The sequence below is a fragment of the Nelumbo lutea genome, chromosome 1 (assembly GCF_056320005.1).
Source record: "Nelumbo lutea isolate HS-2025 chromosome 1, American lotus-T2T, whole genome shotgun sequence".
NCBI lineage: Eukaryota > Viridiplantae > Streptophyta > Magnoliopsida > Proteales > Nelumbonaceae > Nelumbo > Nelumbo lutea.
The window spans coordinates 62,959,699-62,975,873 of NC_142684.1; the positions used below are offsets into that span (position 1 = coordinate 62,959,699).

The 16,175-nt window shown below is 36.1% G+C and overlaps 1 protein-coding gene and 1 pseudogene across 2 annotated transcripts; both read right to left on the minus strand.

Moving 5' to 3' along the window:
- Positions 1-2,200: 2,200 nt before the first annotated feature.
- On the minus strand, positions 2,201-3,226 carry LOC148874890 (cyclin-D3-3 pseudogene; annotated as a pseudogene).
- Positions 3,227-8,696: 5,470 nt separating this feature from the next.
- LOC148874891 (uncharacterized) lies at positions 8,697-14,898 on the minus strand. Of its 2 annotated transcripts, none has more exons than XM_088964410.1 (6): positions 14,462-14,898; positions 14,259-14,324; positions 13,089-13,163; positions 10,643-10,772; positions 10,433-10,558; positions 8,697-9,058 (listed from the first exon to the last, which is right to left on the minus strand). In XM_088964410.1, exons 1-6 carry the CDS (start codon positions 14,620-14,622, stop codon positions 8,915-8,917), a joined length of 702 nt encoding a protein of 233 aa, XP_088820536.1. In that variant the 5' UTR covers positions 14,623-14,898; the 3' UTR covers positions 8,697-8,914. The 2 variants fall into 2 exon arrangements, with proteins under 2 accessions (XP_088820536.1, XP_088820537.1); XM_088964411.1 differs by having other exon boundaries at positions 8,697-9,027; positions 14,462-14,875.
- Positions 14,899-16,175: the final 1,277 nt, after the last annotated feature.

Below are 16,175 nucleotides of genomic sequence, written 5' to 3' on the forward strand. Positions count from 1 at the left end.
CCCTGCTGTATATTATCCTCTTCACACATGCAATGAGTGAACCAGCCCACAGGTATGGCTTTACTCCAGTTTCTCATAATTTTCCATCATAAATTTCCCTTAACTTTAAACTCCCAAGTATGGATTGCTTTCTGTTATTTGTTGTGCAAAATTCCAGCTTAAAGCTGTGTATAGGATTGATGAGGACCGTCGGATGCAACAGTATCTGCTGGATAGTCCAGATCAGCTGTAGGATTTGTTTACGTGGAAGAAATATCAATAAATGGGTGAAATCGGATGTCTCAATAAATTGGCACACTAGTTCAAATCAATTATCATGCTTCAACTTTGGGTGCAACTTGGGTAGGCCTAACCTGAGCCTCTATCATCTCAATCTGCAGATGCTTGGCCCAAAAGTTCAGTCTCTTTTAGGCTGGCCCATGTTTAATCTATAGGTTATTTGGGCCTGGTTCAAGCTTGACCCAATTATATAACATACATACATAGATACATATTTGTATATATGCATATATTGATCCATACGTATATATATTTATGTCAAATTTTAATGTGAATTAATTGATTAACCTGAATTCAACTCAAATATATCAAATTTCAATGCAGATTGGGCCCAGGTTAATAAACTGATTTTGACCTCAATGCTTTAAGCCCAATTCTTAAGATTTAGCTTGGATTGATATTAAACTTAGCCTAACCTATCCAACTTGCAGCCCTACTTCAACTAAAGGCATAAAGGATGAGGCGCGTCCATGGCCCATCTGCTGCAATGCATTGCAAGAAAAAGAACAACACACAAAATTAAAGCCAAAAATCTTGGCAACACCACCATTATTACAGTAGAAGATGGCAAGGAACCTTAAGAGATCAAATCAGCCCCCCACAATGTCCCACAGCATATTCCTGTCGTGTATAGGGAACATCTCCCAATAATAATATCACCATTTCTGGTATTATCATCGGGAGATGTTCCCAATACACGGCGAAAATGTACTGTAGGACATTGTGGGGGGCTGATTTGAACTCGAACCTTAGAGTATAATAGGGGGGTGCTGCCTTGATTTGATTACCAAATAAATTAATGATAATGTCTTGATAAAAGGGGATTCAAAACTTAACATTAATGCTGTATTTGTTTGCATTATTTGCACCGGTAGTAGTGTAAATTCTAATTTATTTTTGCTTCAAATTTTATTTTATCAAGTTGATTATAGTACAAATGAAGTAAAATGAGACCAGAATAAAATAAAACCAAAAGCAAAATTAAACTAAAATTTGCATTCTTTTCATTTGCATTTTCTCATGCATCTGTACTAATGCAAATAAAATTGTGCTGTAACCAAACACAGCCTATGAAAAAATAAAACTGAGTGAGGAACAAGACCCATATGCACTTCCTGCATCCCTTGATCTGATGTCAGTTGGTCTCGATTTTCCTGTAAATTTCAAAATTTTGATGCTTATAAAGAGCATCCCTGGGCTGGGAATGGTCGGGCCAAGGCCGAGCTCATCCAAACTAGCTAGGAAGAAGAATCTGACTGGATCAATATCTACGTCATGGGTAGAATTTGGATCTGCTCCTCACACAAACCCACAGCACGTATTAACCGCACATTTGCAAATGGATTGAACAATCCGACCGTTGAAACTGAATTAACAGTTCGTTCTTACAAAAAAATTAAAAAAAATAATAATAAACTGGTTAAACCGTTGAATGATTCAAACAGTTTAACCGCCTGTATCAGTGATTTACTGACCAATTCAACGGTTTTGGGGGAAATAACAGTTATAGGGTAAAATGAAACCAATCACCTGACCGGTTCTCGATTTTTTCAGTCTGACCGTCGGTCGGGTCCGGTTTTGAAAACCATACCTATTTGCATGTTGTTCATAGCAAATTTTTCTAATACACAGTAAAGCGTGCCGTGAGATGGGTGTGAGAATTAAATGTATACATAAATTAAATTCCGACGTGGAGTTTTCCTGGATTTTTTATACTAATGTAATTTCGTGTTTTTTAGTGTAAACTCTGAAAAGAAACCATATGGATTTATACCACACAACCAACCTGTTTGAATCCCATCACGAGCCAAACGGACCCTAAGATGATTGTTATGTTAGAGAACATGCAAGAGCAAATGAAAGGAAACTTCAGCACCAAAATGGCTCCAACTGATAATTGAATTGCCATTGCAGTAGTAAGTCAAGTACATAATTGAATTTGTACATCTGAACTAGATCTGACTATCAGTTGATTGCAACCTTCTAACCTATCGGTGCTGATTTTTAGGATACTCAACAGCTTCTTCTTGTAATTAACCGACTGACTGTTGGCTCTAGTCCTGTTAATCACATAAATCATTATAGCCGCGGCTAATTCGGATGGACGATAACAGACAAATCTCGAATCAGTGACGACGGAGAGAAGAACGTGCTCAGACAATATACGCAATTCAGGTTGATAGCAGGTCTTTGCGTCAAGCTTTTCGATGAAGTGATTGATGAAGCAAATAGGAGTAACGGGATACATTTTCCACTTGAGTGTAGACAGCACAAGGAGCTCCATTCTCTGAACTGATTTTGGTTCAAACACATATCTCGCTTCCACAGCCTACGAAAATCGAAATACAAGAAAAAAGTGAATCCAGAGAGAGAGAGAGAGAGAGAGAGAGAGAGAGAGAGATAGAGATTTTGGTTTACTTACCTGCAAATCTAAGAGGAGGGGCACATGGGTCTCCTCCAATTTGGCAGCTAAAGAAAGGCAAGCCACAGCAATGAGCTGCATCATCCATGGTTTGTCTATCTGAATCTGAAGAGTGGAGAGAAATTGATCGAGGTAGCTGACTGATAAAACTAACGTGAGAGCAGAGAAGCTGTACTGACCACCAACCTTCAGTATCCACTCCACTGCGTTCCGGCGGGCAGACGTCAGAGAAACATCTGTTTCACAATTGTTGAGGGTGGGATCGGGATGAGTCTGTGCTTCCTTTGACAGGAGAAGGTGCAGCTCAATTTCTTCCCAGAACTGGTCGTGGTCCAATAAAAGGTTTCTTCCGATATTGTTATTCCGTTCATCCTCTTCTTTACAGTAGAGGTCATCCACAACAAAGCGATGACTTTGAGTGTTTTGTGACGGTGGTGATGGAAGTGGTGGTGGTGGGGGTGGGGGTGGGGGTGGTTGAACCATTTTCTTCCGTCTTTTGTGAAGAAGAATAGGGCTCTTATTCATCACTGCACATAAACAACGTTGAAGCTAGCTTCAGTGCTAAGCAGTTAACAGCCTCTAGCTGTTTGAGTCTGAGGCGTTATAAGTAGATGGTTGGAGCTTGGAGGGGTGGAGTACGAAAATAGTGAATTGATAAGAGCTAGCAAGTGAGCGACGCGATCATGCACAGATGACGTCGTAGATTCTGCTTCTTTTCAGGTTGACCTCGTTCTGACTCCTGATTGGGTAAACCATTTTCCTTTCTTTTATCTTTTTCCCGAAGTTGATCAGTTGCAACCCCAGATCTCCTTATAATATACTAACAATCATTTTCTTTGTTTTAGGAAGAAAGCCAGAAACTAATGAAGGGGAGAGAGAGAGAAAGAGAGAGAGGGGGAGGCGATAGAGATGGGAGACAGATCAAACAACCAAGGTCCAGCTTCGGAATCTGAGTCGTGCAATCGCTGAGAAGAAGCAAACGACACGTTGCTGGGTGGATATATATATAATGGGATAGAATAATTTTCTGAAGCTCTAATGGAAGTGAGATTCACTCAACACGTCCACACAATTTATCGCCGTCGACAAGCATCTTTTAATTTGCTAGGTTGGCTTATTTAATTTATTTCCGGGCACCCACTTCACGTAGCTTTGTTGCCTTGTTAGGTAGATCTCTATTTCCCAGAAACACAATGACAGATGTTTGATTGCAATACAGGAAGCAAGGACTCAAGCATAATTGAGAAAAAATGGATAAGAATGTGGATGTAGGAAGAACCAGAGCAAAGTGCAGATTCCAGCCACAGCCATTAGGAGTGGCAACGGAGCGGGAAAAATGGTGTCCGGCATATGGAGATATAAACACCGGTGCTGTTACATTGACATATTTTTTATAAAATAACATTAGTTTGTTTGGTACCATCTATATTACTGCACCGTTGAGGGTAATTCATCATTTTCTCGGAAAAATATTGAATTTGGCGTTGCTCTATATCATATTTTCCCAATTTTTAAAGCTTTGAGTAACAAATTTTTAAAAAAACAGTACCGAACAAGAGGATATCGTTCCAAGCTCCGCTTTCTCTAATGTGACACCGTTTTCTCAAAAATGGACATCTATGCCAAACATCACCTTTTTTCATCTTCTTGAGAAATGGAAACTTGGAACTTGCCCTGCCCTGCTCCAGTCATTTCAAATTATAAATTTTTTTTTTCAAAACCTACTTAGAATTATATTATATTATATAATGTAATATAATAATTTTATATAGAGAGAATTTGGAGACCAAGCCAGGGCGGAATGCACAAATACCATCTCCACCCCATCCCCGGTATCCATGGTAAACCTGAAACCTGAGCAATTTCCATCTCTAGCCAGCCCAAAAACCTAATTTGAATGCCAGTAGAATCTTTTAGTAATTAATTAACAACTAAACCAAGCTAGCTACCTAAATAACACTTTTAATTAGAAAATTCAGTTTCTGTTGACTACAGATGCACAAGTAACGAAAGAGTTGATGTAATATTGGGGACTGGGGCATTGCCATTACTCATTAGAGCAACTTGAAAATTAATGTCTTGATGGTGAATTAAATATGTTCGATTCGATCAAAACCGTTGTTCCTGCTCTACCCATTTATTGTTTGTGGCCGACACATTCCACTATTCCATTTTGTAGCCCCTTTAATTTATTGTTTGTCATGTCTGAAGTCTGATTTCTGAAGTCTAAGCATACACACACATTCATCTATGGAAAATAGCAGCAATACCTCCGTGGAATCTATTACTATAAACCGAACTGATTACTGAACTCAACTCTGCAAATTTTGATTTAGAGCCTTGTTTCCATTTTGGATCTCAATGGCTCATGTATTAATTTATGAGTATTTAAGTAGGGCTGGTTATTCATTCGGTCACCACTGTCAAGCCTCTTTTTTTTTATTTCAAATTGAAGCTTATTTGATAGGCTGAATCTTGACTAGTAAATCCAGTTGTAGTAGATGTGGTATCGTAGAGTTCTAATCCAAATGGATCAAACCAAAGGGCCACGATTAGATTAATACAATATTCAAACTTGAAGCATGGATAAGCACAGACTCATTTATATCTTATGCTGAAATTTAATTAATTATAATGAAAGCGATGAAGATAAAACACTAAGCAATTTTGTTAAGCTAAATCTATACCATTTCAAGGAAGCAGTCAACCTAAAAGATTGAACTGTTAGATGAGATCGTGAATAGGTTTTCATTCTCTAATAGACCCGATGCAAACATGACCTTGGTTTGGCTTATTAATGAAAACCAATGTAAATATAAAAACCAAAATGACCCATTGAGCCAACTCTTTTGTTTTTAATTTTTAATTAGAATCACCTAATTTTTAAAGAACCTCCGATTTCATGCATAAATTTCCTTTTTAGGGTTTGATTATGATATAAAAAAAATATGATATCTGAAAAACAATTGACCAATAAATTAGAATTATAAATATGATAAAAAATAAAATATTATCAAAATTCATGAATGGGTTTTAATTGGTCAAAACTCTTTTCATACCGTATCTTCCCGGCATCATAATAGGGGGTGGCCTTCTGATTTATGCAGTACTACTCCAATAGCTGCTTAAAATAATTCTACTATGCAGCATAACCACATGGTTACGAGTCTGTTGAGCCCAGTTGATCAATGAGGTGGTGGAAGTGTGGAACCAAACAAATGTTGGCTCTAAATCCAACAAATATATAACAGGTGACCAATGGACCACCAAAGCCCAGACCCAAGCTTTTGCCTTTATTTATTATTGGCTAAGCCTACGAGTTCCCTCTGTTTTTTACTGTTTTTTTCTCTCTAGGCCTATGACCATTTGGTTTTTGTAAGTTCAAGTTATCAAATGTCGCTTTATTTTATTCATTTTAACATAGGGGTGTGTGAATTACAAATGCCCTTACAAGGGTTTCCAATGGTAACACATACCAACCTCCTGTTGTTTTGAAATTACAATCAACCCTCTAGTAAGAAGTAAAATAAGAGACATTTTTAATGGCAAATATGCAATCACATAAATACCCTTGTATTTGATTCAAATGCCAACTATTCTCCAATTTGCCAATGACCTAGTAGCTGATACAGTCGGATTGAGATCCCTCCCAATGTGGAGGCACAGGATCAAACCCACATAACTGCAAGTTCTTCGACTCTCGGCGGTAAACCCGGTGGTCCTCATGTACACCCTGCATCAATTTATCTTCAGTCTACTTAATTTTAATGTCATTTTACTTGTATCAAATGTCTTATAGACAGAAACTAGAGGCACAACTATCAATCCAAGTATAGAGCAATTTTAGAAACCTGGCATAAATATCTGCTATCATTGGAAACCCAATGTAGGGTATTCTTAGTGTTTGTTTGGCATCGATGCTGTATATACAGCACCGTTTTTTTTTTTTAGAAACATTACTGCTAGATATGACATTTCCTGGGGCAACAGCAACACCTGTTTGATATCAGTGCTCCATATCTGTTTTCAGCACTGGTATCCAATATAAGAAGTCCATATCATTGCCACATCATGACCTCATTGACAGCAACAAGCTCCAAATTGAGAAAATATCAAATTCAACGTTTCCCCAAACCACACCTTCTCAATTTCCAAGACATGGTTTAGAGCACCGTTTTTTATGAAAAAACTGTTCCAAACATATTATCGTTTTCTGAAGCACCAATTTTTCCAACATGGCACTAATGTAACACTATTTTCTGGAGCAACAACATTGATGCCAAACACTGCCTTAATTTTTCCCTTTTACATATAATTCAAAAATTCTTGGCCATTTGTATAGCTACTGTGGTATACAGTAAGGTACTACCAAGTTTTGTCTCTGAGTCCCAAAATTAAAAAAAAAAATTAAAAAGTAATTAAAAAAATGCATGAACTCAGCACCTACAAATACATTAACCCCTGGAACTAAATCCATTTAATTCGCCATTGTTTTGTTTGTGTTTTTCTCGGTTTAATACCAATCTCCGACAGGCATACTTTATTCATGAATCTACATCCATTGACTTGTATCATTTATCTTTCCCATGTTTGATAAAAGACAAATAGCATCTTCTCTTTTACCAACATGGTGGGTTGTATCGGAAAGTGATCACACGTGACCACCCATTCGCACGAAAACAATAGTATTATTTCGCCAAAAGAATGAAGTATAAAAAGACGACTTCGTGCTTTTGGAGGTCTTTGTACTTTTAAAAAGTATAAAAGTAGAAACACAAAATATACCATACAAACATTATATCGTACTTTTCATACTTTTACACTTTCTTAAGTATTAAATTACTTTATAAAAGTATGAAAGTACTTTATTAAAAGTCTATCTAAACAGGGTGTTAGTGTCCACTTCGAGTTTTTTTTTCTATGCCTCTTCGAGTTATAAATTCCTTCTCAGACTCCTATCACAATGTAAAAATTAATATTAGTTTAACAAAAAAGTTTGAGGGGCCAAGGACCCCCCACCAATATACTTGGCTCCATCTTGCTTGCACCATAATGGTCCAATCTTTTGGGTAAGTGAGTAAATCAATGATGTCATAATTAAATAATAAAAATTTAAAAGATAGATAGAAATACAAAAAAATAAAAATAAAATAACATAAAATTTATAAAAAAATTGAGATATTTAAGATATTATAAACTTATCATATCAAATCGAAATTAGTATGATAAACAAGAATTATTTTTATAATTAACTATGCAAAAGGAATAAAAATTTAAAGTTGCCCAAAAATGAGTTTTCTTCTTTTTCAAGCCAAATAGGCCAATACATGGTGTCCTAATTATATAATAAAAACTCAAAAATACATAGAAATAAAAAAATATATAAAAAACACAAATTTGTCTATAAAAATTGTGCACATCTCTAATAACATATATTTATCATATCAAATAAAAATAAATATGATAAATAAGAAGTATTTATATTAACAATGAAAATGAAATATCAGATCTAAATACACCAGCACATTGTGTTTTATTACTTATCCTTTTCAAATGATTCTAATAAGGATATTGAAATTATAAATATTATCTGAAATTACTATAAATTTTATTAAGCAAGAGAAAATACACCTAAAGGGGTAAAAGCTTTATCCCTCGATAAAATCTATACACCATACAATTAAAAACAAAGGAGGTCTTGAAAAAAGAAATCTCAGTCAACTCTAAGACAAAGGAGGTCGTGATCTTATTTAATTGTTGGATATCCAATTAATAAGATAGTGCAATGTTCAAAACTCATGGTAACGTGTTTCCAGAAATCAGACAATCTATTCACTAATATTAGGAGCCTACTTCAATCATTCTAGTGCCATACATAATCAAAATGATCGAAGTTTCAATTATCAAAAAAAAAAGGAAAAAAGAAAAAAGAAAAAGAAATGATGATGATTGAGGAAGCAGCATGGAACTATAATGTGAATTGCAAAGGACAATATGACAGAGTGCAAGGAACTTTCATTTCTAAAAAAATAGGTAATTTTCTGGGTCCTCATGGCATTCTTACAACTTAATTTTGTCAAGTATGAAATCCATGCCAAATCACTGGATATAAGAAAGAACTTCAGAGGAAAATTTGCAAACTGAAGAGTTAATAATTGCCTGAAAAACCCTAATGGCAGTTTCATGATGGAGATTATACATAGACTTGGGCACTTAGCTGATGATCATCTGGTTAAGGAAGGCAGCCTGCTCCGGAAAATACTCCATCAATTCATCCTTGGTTACCCAGACATGATCCTCGCACTTACCAATCTTGAACTTGTTAGCTGCAATAACTTGTGACTTGAAAAAGAATCGCTGGTAAAAGAATGGATGTCACAGACAAAACAGAAGACGGTCAAAAGGGGAAAGTACAAAACCCGGGGGGGTAGCAAGGTACCATGAAGAATTATGTTAAAAAATATACACACTACAAAGACAACCTCTACTGGTAGGTTTCTCTTACATGTTACAACGTCAAAACAACAAAGTTTTTACAGTTTAGCTGGGCACAGCTCATTTCAATCAAGCTGTCTTTGTTTTGAAGGCATTAATGTTTTGCAGGCTTTGCAGCAAAATATAAATTTTTAGGTAATTTATTTGCATTTTGGTACACAGGAGCATTAACATGCTTTTTTATCAGATGGTAGACTGGTATTAACGTGCACTTTTAATGGTGCAATTGCTATTTGCTAGTGTAAGAACATCTAGAGAAGAAACTGAGAGCTTCTGCTTATAAATTGTCTACACTAGGAGACAACCTTTACCTTATATTTGTTTACACTAGTCATAGATAAGCTAATTTGTTTACGGTAAGTCAAGGTCTAAAAGAGTCTGGGTATGCAGGGAGGTAACTGGTAATGGGGACATTTTACATAGAGCCCTTAGCATAGGTGCTAAGGCTGGCCCAGTCCGGCCCCTGCTCACCCCTAATAATGGATAAATTCTTCTTCCAGCTGGTCCCCCTAATCTGCTCTCTATTAGGGGTACAACTTGGGTAGGCCCAACTCAAGCCCAGACCAACCCAACACAAAATTGTATACAAGTTGGGCGTGGAGTTTTGGTCCTCAAGCTGGATTTGGGCCCAAAACCTCAGGCTTTTTATTTCTCAGTCTAGGCCCTGGCCTAGCCCTTGGGTAGCCTGAACCCATATTGGTCCCCCTAATCCCAGCCAACCTTGACCTAATCTCATTATCTCAACCCAGCCCAAGGTGTCAAGGCATGTAGGTAATTCAAGGTGACCGAGGAGTGCCTTGTGTCCAAGTTTCCTGTACTAAACATCTTGACAACTTTGCCCCACCAAGACATATCAGGCCATTTATACATACACATACACATGCACATACATGCATTCATACAACATACACCATGAATAATATACAGAAGGATGCTTTAAAAATTGTAGGACTATGGTAGCATAGCTGCAAGGCATCAAGGTGACAGGGGAGTGCCATTCTCCTAGTTGCCTAGATTAAACACCTTGACAACTATGCCACCACCAAGTTTAAAACCATAGTATGGGGTAAAAGGAAGTAGAGAATACGAGCACGCAGAAAATAGAGCCCATCCACAAAAACCTTGTTTCTTACAGAAATAAAACTCTTCCGAGAGTAAAGAGCAAAGTTTAATATGGTAAGCACTCTATAAGAAGCCAGATAGCAGTTAGAAGAAAAGGCACTCATCAATAATTACCTTAAATGAAGGAAGATCAGGTGCATCTCCTGTTGATTGTATAACCATATGAGCAAAAGGTGCATTTCCGACAAAATATGTTTTGGAGAGATCTCCAATAACAGATTTTAATGCAGACTCTGCACACTGCAAATTAAGCATATAAAAAAAAAGGATTTGTAGAAAAGAAAATAAAAAAAGCATAAAGAAAATATAGAATTTTCATATTGCCTTGCGTAGTGTCTCTTCATTCTCATAAACCTTTTCCGGAAAATGCCAGACTGGCTTTCCTGCTGGAGAGTCATAACTGCTACCATAGAGAAGGAGATAAAGTCGTCTGTCAAGTGCTCTCTGTAATGACCTTAAAGAAAGAAAAGAAAATTAGATCTTTGTGCTTAAACATAGATTCCACTACCACACTACAATCTATGGCTCAAAGGCATTTAATCATTCAGAGCCAGATACCTGAGGTTAAGCATAAAAGTTAGTAGTGTAAGGAGTCACATGCTATCGCACATGTGCAAGTAAAGATGAAGAGAAAAACATAAGTTACTCTGATTTCACTTTTTATGACTGCACCAAAACTAAGGAAAGTACCCACTTTATATATTATAGATAATACATCCTACTCGGCTCGAAGACATCCAGAACCAATCTAGTAGAAAATTTCCAAACTGCACTTCTTAGCACATAAACAAGTACATATTTGAAAATTTTAATGTTACTACTTTACTTTCTCTTCAGGCTCAGTTTGGAAGGAGTACAAATACAAATATGTACAGTACAAATACATACAAAATACAAGGTTTTGCACTCTACATATTTGTATTTGTACCCCTTCCAAACTGAGCCTTAGGCACAAAGACACTATCTAGCGACAAATAGGTCAATATATATTTTTGTATACCAACCTAAATGTGGGGAAAGGCATATCAGGTAATAAAGGTTTCTTTTAGAAATTATATTTACCTTTAAGAACTCTGATAGTATCATAAACCAGTATCAGTAACTCTATTAAAAAAATACCACTTAGTGAGTTGGCTGTAAGGCTACTACTAGGTATGTCATAGTATAAGCATTCTTTTTTTTAATATTTTTGAAGTCAATAATCAAGGTACTAAAGCTTGAGAAAATCTGATTGCGTTTTCTTGTGGGATCTCCAATGTCCAAAACCAATGTAAAGCTATGTAACACTAATGGTTTCATAGCATAGACTCTATTTAATGAATGTTAAATGAAGAACTAGAAAAATCAGTTATTTAGAGTTCAGGACTGAAGAAAGAACTAGAAGATAAAATAAAAACTGATGAACAAAAAACATTGTTCTGTCTTGCAAACACGCAAGGGTACATGAATATTGCAATAAGCTGAAGTTTAGACTTTTCTTTTTCGATAAATGGTGAGTATTATAAATAAATATTAAAGAGGCAAAAGTAATATAGCTAAGCCTTTATTACTAAGTCATGATCTCTAGAGTTAGTTTTTCCTTTTTATTCTTTCTTTTTTCTTGATCTCTACAGTTGCTTAAACCATACTTGTCAACATCAGTTTTGCAAGTTTATGGCATGCAATGTTATAAAAGTGCCAACCAGTCAATGACATTGACTAGTTGGTTGAGGGCCATTCTGATTGCATTTGCATCATTCACTAACCAATTACTAACTCATGATGCAGACACCAGGATCACTAAGTATCAATTAGTTCAACGAACAACTATTTGTGTGTACCTCTAACTACATAAATAGTATCATAGATAACTTTATATTGTACTATCCTTGTGTTCATGATAGCATAAAGTTGGATGAGCGTGTATGAACTAGAAGCAAGGCATAACATAGGCAAGTAAAAGAATTAATTTTAATTCTTCTTCCAATCAATGGTACACTTTTTGTAGAGAAGTACAAAGAAATTTTAGGTCTTATGTTTGCAAAACAAGACCCTGTATGATCAATGTTCTACATCATATCTGCTATTGAATATTTACAGTTCTATTTTTTTAGGTTTTGTTTGTTTGCAGCAAAAATCTGAACCAGATATAAATTTTGCACCTAGTTCAGTTTTGCATCAGTTTGTTTGTAACTTTGATTTGCACTCCTGCCTGATACAAAAATTATACTGAATTTAATGAAGACACAGGAAAAGCGAAAAGACGATGAGCAACAATATAAATGTAGCTCCCTATTACTGAAGTAGGAGACAAATTGACTCCCTGCAGCTAGAAATGTAACACAAGACAAGTGGATATTCCAATTGCATGCAGCATTCCATGCAATTGCAGTTTTCACAATAATCATGATTTGCATATATGTACACTGTTTGTTGATTTTCATTCCCTTGTCATTTTCAACTAAGTGTTTATGAGTCAGAGGCCATAATATAGTGTCTTCCAGATATTATGGATGATACATGGAAGATGGCCTAGACATGGACACAGAAATATGAAAATATACCTCAGATAAAAACCCGATGATAAAGCAATTCAAAAGAGAAGAATATCCTCTTCATAAAAGGATCAGACATGTACCCCATGCTGATAGGTGCTAATTAAAACATAGATCCAAAAGGAATTATACCAATGGAATGAATTAAGATAGACTTATACACAAAGAGAAATATACATATTTGTGAATGAGGGTGTTCTCCTGCTAAAATGCACTTCATATAAATAACCTTGTACCTTCTATCATTTTTCTCGTCAGCTTCAGTGACCCGTGGAGCTGGCACATAGTCAATCTGGTAGTCACCTTTTCCCCTGATTACAGAAGTAACTGCTAAATGAGTAATGTTGTGGTACTGCTAAAAATTCAGCCTGCAATAAGAAGAAAAAGGCATATAGGGAAAAATGCATGCAATTATCCACCATGTATAGATGAGTTTAAACCTTTAAGGTATTAAATTCCAATTCTGAACTAGGTTTCCACTTTCAACCATGCTACCAAAAGATTAATATTTCAAAGTTCATCAAAAGTTTTGGTTGGGATGGAGGGAGATATAAATTATCAGATCTCTAAGAAGCCATCCTACAAGGCAGTGTAGTGTACAAAACTACAAATAGTCCTACAAGTGGAGATGGTCATACTTCTACTGTTCTACAATGCAGAATGAAACTAAATCATCTCATATAGCTTTTAAAGGCAACTAAACTAATAATATAACATCTAAAATGGAATCACTTCTGGTTATTAAGAAAAATAAATAAATGGAAAAATTAGCTAATATCTTGAAACCTTGAAAGAATACCCAGAGCTAGCTTCACTTTAGATGATGAACTCAAACAAAGGAAAACAACAACAAGATCATTTCATTCCACGTGGCATCCCAATTCCCAACATGCCATAAGCTCATCAAGAAAACGGTTCCATGACCCACCCTGGCATTGGAATGCAGTAATACATGGATTTCAGTCTGCTGTCCTGAAATCAGGTCTCTCTCACACTATAGCATTTTGCTTTTTGTTATGTCCTTATAAAGGCTTCAAATTGCGGATTAAAGTTTCCCCAAAAAGAACTTTCTCCAATGACAACCCAATTTTTCTTAGATGAAGAGTTCACAAGTTCCCTCAATCTTGGCTCTCCCCTTCCAAATTCCATGCCAAACATTCTTTTGCTTTCAATAAATCATGCCAAAAAAAGCTCCCCTCGCCCAAATTAAAGGACTGATTGCTTTACTAATATTCAGCTATCCAGTTCCAATTATAATCCCATTCAAACTTCAAATCCACTTACCATTACCCATGATGAACTTCAAATACAAATGAAATGGGAAGTCACTTAGCATCAATACTTACATACATGCATGCATATATACATTTGTACAACTTAACATCCAAAAGCAATGGCTAATTCACCTGGCATCAGACTTGCTTAAGACCTCATCCGGGTATTTCCGCCGATATTTCTGCCTCCATCGGAACCTACAGCCCATTGAAGATCTCCGAATGCATCAGAACATGAGCACTTACTATTTATTTGTAAGAGTAAAGGATAAAAACAATCCGATAAATGAATATAAGACGGTGAAAAAAATGAAAGGAAAATAAAATACACTCACGAGAACTCCTGAAATGCGTAAACTACGGGATCGATCTTCGGTATCACGACTGGTAATCTCTCGAATAATACAGCTGCCACAATCTTATCTGTATTTGAATGAGAAGATGTAGAGAACCCCCGCTTTCTCAGAGATCCAGATAACAATTTGAGCTTCTGCATTGCTCGATCAAAAGTCAAGGCCTCTTTTTTTCATTTCCTGTGCTGATTCCAAATTTTAGAAAATCTACTAAAGCCATCTCTTAAACCCTAGAAAAAGAGTTAACACGAACACGCGGAACTGAGTCAGAAACCAACTGAAAAATGAATTGCGGGAAGCGGGCTGCGGCGCGCCCCAGTGCTTTCTACCCATGGTCGAACCGTCAGATCGGAGTGGTCAATCCGTCACTCACTCGGACAGATTTCGGTCAAGACCTATTAATTGAAAAAAAAAAAAAAAAAAAAAAAACCAATCTCTAACATACGAATTCTGGAAACAATTTCCGAAGTAAGCAAAAGCAATGATTTTGATTCTACTCCTAATGGGTCTTGGGAGTGATTAAAAATGAGCGTTTATTTGAATAATCACTTATTTTGGGTTGGGATTATATCAATTTATCAGTGTTTGGAAAATAAACTTGAAATAAATACTTATTTCAAAAACCTAAAATATATTATTAATTGTTTATTTAATTTCTTTTCTAATCTGTCTTAGCGCATCATGTTATTTTGAAATATTTATACTACCCCTATTTGAAAATTCAAATAATTACTTTTTCACCAAACACTTATGAACACTTAATTGAATAAATACTTATTTTTCAAATAAGCATTCCCAAATTTAGCCTATGTTTGATAAAAACCCCAAATGCAAATATCTGCTACATCAGTTGTCGTAGCTTTGTGTTAAGGCCGTGAATCACACACTCTTGATGTATTGATGTGAGTCCATTTTGAATTGGAAGAAGTGACATTAAGGTGGGCCCCAAAGTATATTCAAAGGCTATGATTTCAGGTTCTAATCCAAGGCTATGCCGTTAAAGGTAGCGGATTTCGCTTCATCAGTGCACTCAGGTGAGGGAGAGCTCTCATCAAGTGTTTCTGGAATTCAGCAACCCCCCCTATGTCCGTGCAAAAGATGAATTGGTCTATATTTAGTTTATACTGTTGTGTGTTTGGAAGATCAGTGTAAATCATGAAAGAGAATAGGGAATGGGGTCGCACGAGTTAGAAACGACGATGAAGTAGGAAGAGAGAATAGAGAATGGAGAGAGAGAGGGGGGGTCACATGGAGTTGAAAATGACGACGAAATCTAGAGAGAGAGGAAGAGAGAAGGGAGTCTCATGGAGTAGGAAACGATGATGGAAAGAAGCTCGACGATGGTGGAGGGTATTGTCGAAAGAAACTCGATTGTGTGACAGAGAGAGAGGGGAAGAAAGAGTCGTTCTTCGATCAAGTTTTATATCGAAAAAATTGATCTATTTTATATAACGATAATCGAAGTAAAAAGGTTTCAGTAATCGAGTTTACACCGATCTTTGGTGTACTTTACACCCCATTCAGACGGCCACAAAACTGGATGGGAGTGTAAAAGTACACCAAACCAGGATTTACACCACATCCATATGCAGCCTAAAAGAAAAATAGGGATAATAGGATTCGAACCAAGGTATATTCAAATCTGATCCAATAATACAAAGAGTAGATCTGATTAGATCATATACACATCGATTTG